This window comes from Syngnathoides biaculeatus, chromosome 12 (genome assembly GCF_019802595.1).
Source record: "Syngnathoides biaculeatus isolate LvHL_M chromosome 12, ASM1980259v1, whole genome shotgun sequence".
Taxonomy (NCBI): Eukaryota; Metazoa; Chordata; class Actinopteri; order Syngnathiformes; family Syngnathidae; genus Syngnathoides; species Syngnathoides biaculeatus.
Window position 1 is genome coordinate 19,758,310 of NC_084651.1, and position 7,594 is coordinate 19,765,903.

Consider the following 7,594-nt stretch of genomic DNA (forward strand, 5'->3'; position numbering starts at 1 on the left):
CTCCTGACGTCGCCAGCAGATTAAAGGGGATGTATTGCCGGCTTGTTGTTTTTTTTTTTTCTAAATGGATACACATGTGGCACATCTGTGTGCAAGCCTGACTCATTACTCACTTTTTTTTTGTTCCATTCTCTGCAGCCATGGCAACGACTGCGTGTTTGGCAGCGGCTTTTGAAGGCAGTGGAAAAAGAGAGAGCGAGTGTTGGGAGGGAGCATAAAGGGAGTGCTGGAGAAGGAGGGAAAGGGGGGGGGAGGGAGCAGGCGGGTAGGGCGAGCAGGCTCTCTCAGTAGTTGGCCTACATCCAGTGTAATCATGCCATGGAGCCCAAATGAGGCCTTTGGCAGCACACCAGGTTTCTGAGAACAAAGATGTGAGCTTCTAATGTTGGCGGTGGGGCCTGCTTGGCATCCTTTGCCATTTCCCAGCAGCCCTTGCCTTGGCCGATTGCCAGGAATCCCCCTCCCTCATCCCTTTTCCACCCACCACCTCACCGCGCCCCACCTCCTGCAGGGACTGCAAAGAGGATCAGACTAAAGAGGGAGACTTGTTTTTCACTCTGCCTCTTGCTCTGGCCCAATGACATCACCTCTGCAAGCCCCCAGATTCCACTCGGCCGGCACATTTTTCCTTCCCTTTTGCCGACGAACCCTCCATTTTATTTGAATTCCTCCATTTTATACAGTCGCTCACGTGCGTTTCCTTCTTTATGACAATATCCACATAATCTGACCTTGAAACAGTTGACGGTCCTATCTGGGGATTTTCAGGAATATTCCAAGTTGTGTATTTTCCATATACTAAATGAATTTGGACACCCTGTCGCTGCGTGCTGAAAAAACAAAATCAAACATAGAACACTTGAGATATGGGTTTAATTTGATCCATTACCGCCTTGTACCGCAAAATGCTCCTATCTCAAATAATCTGTCCCTATTAATGTAAATGGAAATACCCTTAATCCTTTCCTTCCTCCCCCCTCAGCAAGTACGGCCTCACACTGTCCTGTCCTAACCTCCTTTTATGTCTGTGTAACATTTCATAGTTTGGTGCTTGTCTACAGCAGCTAAACAGGTTATATAACACAAGGCTGGCTGGGGGGAGGAAAAGGAAAACAAACTAAAAACCACTGAAAACATCTTGTGTGTTCCACTTTTACGGCAGAAAACTTCAGAGAGAATCTAAAATGGCTCGTCCCCATGAATAAAAGATTGCCGTTCTAATATGCAACAGACTGGGAACTGCAGGAGTACAAAAATAATGTCATCATCTCATCAGGCGTGCGACGCTGTCACATGCTGGGTATTCCCCGGCCGTCACTCTCGTTGGCGGTTTTATGTCTCACTTTCCATACTGCTGAAAAGCAGCATTCTGCAGCCACCCCATCTGCTTGAGCGCCCCCACTGAAACTAGACAGCCGCCAGCCGGGTCACACGCTGCTGATTTTTACTGTATACGTGCTGCGTATTGCCACTCAAAGCCATCTGTGCATGTCTGGCTTGCTCGTTGTCGCTTTTCTACATCCCATTTCTGTTTTTGCTTTGCAGCCACTGCGGCATTTATTCCTTTTAGGATCAATGGCTCTTTCAAATATGGAATCCCATTGTTTGGGATTTGATAGAATCCCGGCATGTGTCCGTCTTGCGTAATAATATGCGGCTATTCGCTTGAGCCCAAACTCTCCAGCATCTTAGAGGAAGATTTATCCTTAACAGTCATTTCCTCACTGTGTCATAAAGCCCAGCAACACTTCCTACTGTTGTTCTGGGATCTAGAGAATACGACGGAAAACGTGGTTCCAAATGTCGTTCACGTTCAGAAGTTACTCACAGACGACCACGGAATGACTGGAACTGTGCGGGCCCTCTTCGGGTCTTCATTCACATGTTGGCGTCTCTACAAATTCAATCGCCTAAGATCATAATTACAGCGGTCCGAATTCGGTTGGCGGAGAGGCTTTGAAGGAAGCCGACGCGCATGATTCACGGGCTCCCGGCTGCCAGCCAAACGGCCTCGCGTCCCATACATGGGTGAGGCGGATAAGACGGTACGTGACTAAACATCTCGCTTCCTCCCCCACCCCTCCACCCCCAACGTCACATGGACTTGCACAAACACATCCTGCTTTGTGTCTGCAGGTTTCAGACGCATTGCCTCACCCAAAGCCCGAGGCGAAAAGCTGCACTGAGTTGGAATGCGCCCAGATGAGAGGGAGGAATCTCAACTACCGAGACACTCCTCCGCTTCAAACCTGCACTTTTACTTAAGGGCATTTTGGCACGGTTGCACCATACGACGACACGTCTCTGATATCTTTTTTTCCCCCCTTTTCTTCCACTGACTAAAACCACTAAATAACAGTGCAGTGAATCACCTGGCTTGATTGATGGCTGTGACCAATATTCAGTGATTCTTTTCAAAGCTCACGTGTGAACAGCTGATTCATGGCAACCTAATTTAGTTGAGGACCTGTTTTATGCGGGCCACGTTTGCAATCTAGCGGATGATCATTGTGGACTTTATTCTTACGCAAAGCAGCGTGGGTGGCGCTGTTTTAGCGGATCACACGCGTGAAGTTTGCAACACAGTCTGGAATTCCCCACCTGACACAAAAGCGTCCTGGTTCACGGCTACTGGAGGCTCCTTTCCCTACTTTTATCTTTTATTTGTTTAGCAGCAGCAGCAAATGGGGGCGCACGTTGAGCACATGCACGCCGCAAATCTAGAATATTCCCTGTTCGATGTGTTCGTCACAATTATTTACTGATAAAGGGAGGGGACGCTATTTCTTTTGTTTTTGTTTGACCCACCTCATTCGGTGCAAAGCAGCAAATAGTAGCAGCAACGGCATCAGCAGCAGCAGCACATGGCGTGGAGAAAAACAAGGTGCAACTCAACCCAGAAGCGGACAAAGCTCTGAAAATAGGACAAAGCAGGAGTGAACTGGAGGAGCGGAGCGTTATTTTTCCATCCCCCGAGCCGACGCTCTGCTGCTAAACTGCAGCCACGATTTTTTTTTTTTTTTTTTGCACAACTGCCGGTAAACCCTCGCGTATATTTCACTGAAAAGGGGACTAAACGATCTTTGTTCGCTTGTATTGTTTTGCAAAGGAGGGCAGAGTGAGCGGCGAGAGGCTGCAGTGAGGCGCGGGGGGCGTCTTGCGCGTGGAGGGCTTCTGTCGAAGAAATCAAGTCAATAGAAGTGGAAGCGGCCGTGGTGACGTCACTGCTCCACATCGAGCCACTAGTACATTGAGTCAGCGGCGCTAGATAGACGAGCGCCCGACTAAAGGACACACCGAAATGAACTTCTCCCTGCGAATGTCCGCCGCCGCCGCCACCGTCACTCGCTAAGCCGGGGAAGGAGGACTTTTGGGCTTCTTTCGGGGGCGCACGGAACTTGCTTTTCAGCCGCTTTCCAAGGGGAGGGGGAAAAAGAGAGGAACACGCTCATTTTGGCTTTGTTTTCAGGGGGTCGACGACGAGCGCCATGTCGTCCGCGGCGGTCGCTGCTTCTTCCAGGAGGCAGTCGTGTTACTTGTGCGACCTGCCCCGCATGCCCTGGGCCATGATTTGGGATTTTACCGAACCCGTGTGCAGGGGATGCGTCAACTACGAGGGCGCGGACCGCATCGAGTTCGTCATCGAGACCGCTCGCCAGCTGAAGCGGGCTCACGGCTTCCAGGAGGGCAGATCTCCCGGGCCCGTCAAGTCGCAGCTCACCGGGAAGGAGATCCAGGCGATCAACCACGCCGCGGCGGGGGAGACCGGCTCGCGGCCGCCGCAGCCGCTGGATCGCTACCCGCTGTCGTCCGAGCGCCCCCCGAGGCTGGGCTCCGAATACCAGTCCGGACGGCAGGCCAACGGCATCCCCGTGCCCAATGGATATCCTAAGCCCGACGAGCCGCCGGAGCTGAACCGCCAGAGTCCCAACCCGCGCCGGAATAGCGCGGTGCCCCCGAACCTCGTGCCTTTGGTGAACGGCAGCATGGCGCCCGTGCACGCCGTCAACGGCAGACCGGGCCAGATGGGGCTGCCCTCCGCCGAGCTGGGCAAGAGACCCGCCTCGGTGTCCGGCGGCGAGCACGACCGCGACGGCAAGGACAAGCACAGGGCGGACAGTCTGACGCCGGAGATCTCGGAGGGCCACAAAGGCCGAGCGGAGCCCGACTGGATGGGCAAGGGCAAGACGGTGCGGGACCTGATGGCCCTGCACACCTTCGACAGCCGCTTCAAGAAGGACCACGCGGCCATGCAACAAAGGGTGATGGGCTACGACGGCAGCGCCTCGGCTTCCAAGTCAGGTAGGCGCCACGGCCTTGAGTTTGGGTTCGAGTTGTGTAGAAAACACAGTAGACGGGCACACTGCCACTGTGTTCGTAGGTTTGCCCTCGCTACACATTCACGGATGAAAAGGGGCTGTTTTTTTGTTGTTTTTTTTTTTTTTTTTTTTTTTGCTTTTTCCTGCCTGTACGTCAGGTCTACTCACTCACTCACTCACACACACTCTGTGCGTACGCGCGTCCTTGTCTGAGCTGAACGACTCATCCACGCTGTCTGTTTAACCCTTTCCCACCTCCAGACAGAGGAAAGCACCCCCGCAACATGAAGAGAAAAGCCTCACCTGAACCGGAGGGCGAGGCCACGGCAGCCAAGCTCAACGGAGAAGCGCAGCAGTGGTTACCGCCGCCTTCCGAGGGACTGAAAATGCCGCCGGTCCCCCCTCCGAGCTTCGCCTCCCCCCCTTCCACGATATCCCCGCACTCGCGCACCACCCCGCCGGAGGCAGCCCAGAACGGCCAGTCGCCCATGGCGGCGCTCATCATGGCGGCAGACAACGCGGGCGGGAACAGCTCTCCCAAGGACGCCAACCAGGTCCACTCCACCACCCGCAGGAACAGCAGCAGTCCCCTGTCGCCTTCCTCCATGAGTCAGAGGAGGCTGGCGCAGAGAGATGCCTCAGGCGCAGGTACCCCCCACGTGCCGGGCATGGACCAAGTGCACCCCCAAAGCATTCCGGACTCCTCGGTACCGGGCAGCATACCCTTGTGCTGCACGCTGTGCCACGAGCGCTTAGAGGACACGCACTTTGTTCAGTGCCCGTCTGTGCCCTCTCACAAGTTCTGCTTCCCCTGCTCGAGGGAGAGTATAAAGCAGCAAGGCGCCACGGGCGAAGTGTACTGTCCGAGTGGGGAGAAGTGTCCACTGGTGGGCTCAAACGTACCGTGGGCTTTCATGCAGGGGGAAATCGCCACCATCCTGGCGGGAGACGTCAAAGTAAAAAAGGAGAGGGACCCTTGATTTGGTTCCGAGCAGAAAAAAAACGAGTATAAATATATAAATATCACTTACGTACCATTCAGACAAAACTAACAGACTTGTACATATTGGACCCAAGGGAAGAGTATACTTCGTAAACATGGTTGTATAATTTTTGATTTTTGAATACATTGTGTTTCTATATTTTTGAAGATAAAGGTATGTACTCATTATAATGGACTACGTTCCTCTTTGTTGATGTTTAACAAAATTCTCGATGTACTTCTAGGTCTGGTGGCAGTTCCTGTTTAACGTAGAATGTGACTAATGCTACTCTACGAGCACTTGGCAAAACTGAAATGCTTTTAGCTGTACTTGTATGCACTTGTTTAAATATTGCCAAATACAATTTCTTGATCTTGTATGAACTGATTGTCTGAGCTTGCTTCATTCGAGTGCTTAAGGGGCGCCGGGCTGGGGGCGCGCGCAAAAGGCAGCGCTGCTCCTTTCTGCTTGTTGTGACGCCTCACGAGGACGTAAGTAGGCTAGCGGGCTGCACAAAGGCACCCTGTCTCTTGCGCACATGACTAGTAAGGGGGGAAAAAAGCGGTTACTAATAACAGCCACATTGCCCCCCCGCCCCCCCACCACCACCAAAAGAAAAAAAATGCTTCCATTTTGCACAGCACTGGAACTGACTGCTGATTATTGAAATATGTGCCAAGTCATGTTCAGTCAGATGGAATCTTGTTGAGTCAGTGATGTGAGAACATGCGCCATTATCAGCGCAATGAAAGTTGTGCTATGAATCACCATCAATTGCATCTGAATACATCACAGGAGCTGCAGCTTGTATGCAAATTGTGCCTAACATTAAAAACCTTTTGTTTCAGTCAAGTGTACAATAACATCGGCGGTAGAGACTGCAGCAGGCGTGAACTGGGTGCATCGGTAGTGCAGCAAAAAACACATTACCCTGTTTTTTTACCCCACATTTGGTCTTTCTGACACAACATACATGTATAACGCACTGAATGCGTTTTTTTTTTTTTTTAACCGTAACAGTAGGAATCTGCTACAGTAGGCAGCGTGTGCTCTCACGAACTGACTGCACCCATTCGCATGCAAATGTGGTCGATTCACGAAAGAGGTGGCGAATAATGTAAATAGCCGCTCAGCGCGTGTGTGCGAGCGCGTGCGGTGGCAACAGGGCGTCTCGACCCGGCCCCGCAAAGTGCGAGCGGCTCATGAGGTCATGAAATGACAAAAGGCAGTTACTGTGCCTTCAAACGACCTGCGCTGTTGACTCCTTTGGCGCCTCCAGACAAAGAAGTGTCACCCGCACGCAGCTGACGCTGCAGCAAACAAGCTCTGGCTCGCGGGGCTGGGTGGGGGTGCTGCATATGTGTGTTGATGTAGTAGGTAGTTGCATAATTATTTGAGACACAATCTGCTTCCTGCTCATGTTTTATTGAGCTGTCAGTGTTGCAGGGCTGAAAAATTCACCAACGGCACGCACGCAACCTAAAGCACTTAAGTTCTTACCTTACTTCATGGCTATGTTCATAGAAATATATTTCTGTATTTATGATGTGTGTTGTCCTGATGAACTAATTACAAAAGCTGATGGAAGCCAACGTCTCATCACTCTGAAATTCAAAGACCATTCAAAACCTTCTATTGATACGTGAGTTTCGATACGTGCCATTTAAAAAAATGTTTGTGTGTAGCCCCTTTCCGTTTGCTGAGCTACTTATCAGCCGCTTATCAGTTGGACTTTAAAATCAGAAACGCAGCTTAGTTTGAAGAAGGCCGGCGCTTTAGTTAGTCACCGATTTAGCCGTGCTCACGCCACATGACAGCCAACGTGCACTTTATTTTATGAATCAGGACTTTGACCCATTTGTGCTTGAGAATGGAATGGATCCTGGTGTGTGTGTGTGTGTGTGTGTGAGTGTATGGTAGTTTGGAAATTAGCACACAAAAGAACATTTGTACCCAGATGCATTAAGTGTTATTGCGAGTGGACTGATAGATGTTTGTTCACTAAAATAGCACGCGCTGTGACAAATACGGCGATAATATATCTACGGAAGTGCTGTGCTGTAACACACTGTTGCATGGTGACCAAATGGGTGCACAGAAGAACCATCGCTTGGCTGATTCATACGCAGGGACATTGTGGAGACGAATCAGTAAACAGCCACAAAGAGCATAACATTATCATGATGTTGTTTTTCTTTCTACTAACAAGTCATACTGGGATAAGTTGCAGTTTATGTCTCAGCAGTCTTCATTTGGTTATGTTTTACTTACCTTCTAGGGAGCTTTAATGTT

At 50.9% G+C, this 7,594-nt stretch overlaps 1 protein-coding gene across 1 annotated transcript; it reads left to right on the top strand.

Annotated features, from left to right (window-relative positions):
* Positions 1-3,261: 3,261 nt before the first annotated feature.
* Positions 3,262-5,685, top strand: irf2bp2a (interferon regulatory factor 2 binding protein 2a). The gene is made up of 2 exons (XM_061837946.1): positions 3,262-4,302; positions 4,581-5,685. The coding sequence occupies exons 1-2, from the start codon at positions 3,489-3,491 to the stop codon at positions 5,297-5,299; spliced, it is 1,533 nt and encodes a 510-aa protein (XP_061693930.1). The 5' UTR covers positions 3,262-3,488; the 3' UTR covers positions 5,300-5,685.
* Positions 5,686-7,594: the final 1,909 nt, after the last annotated feature.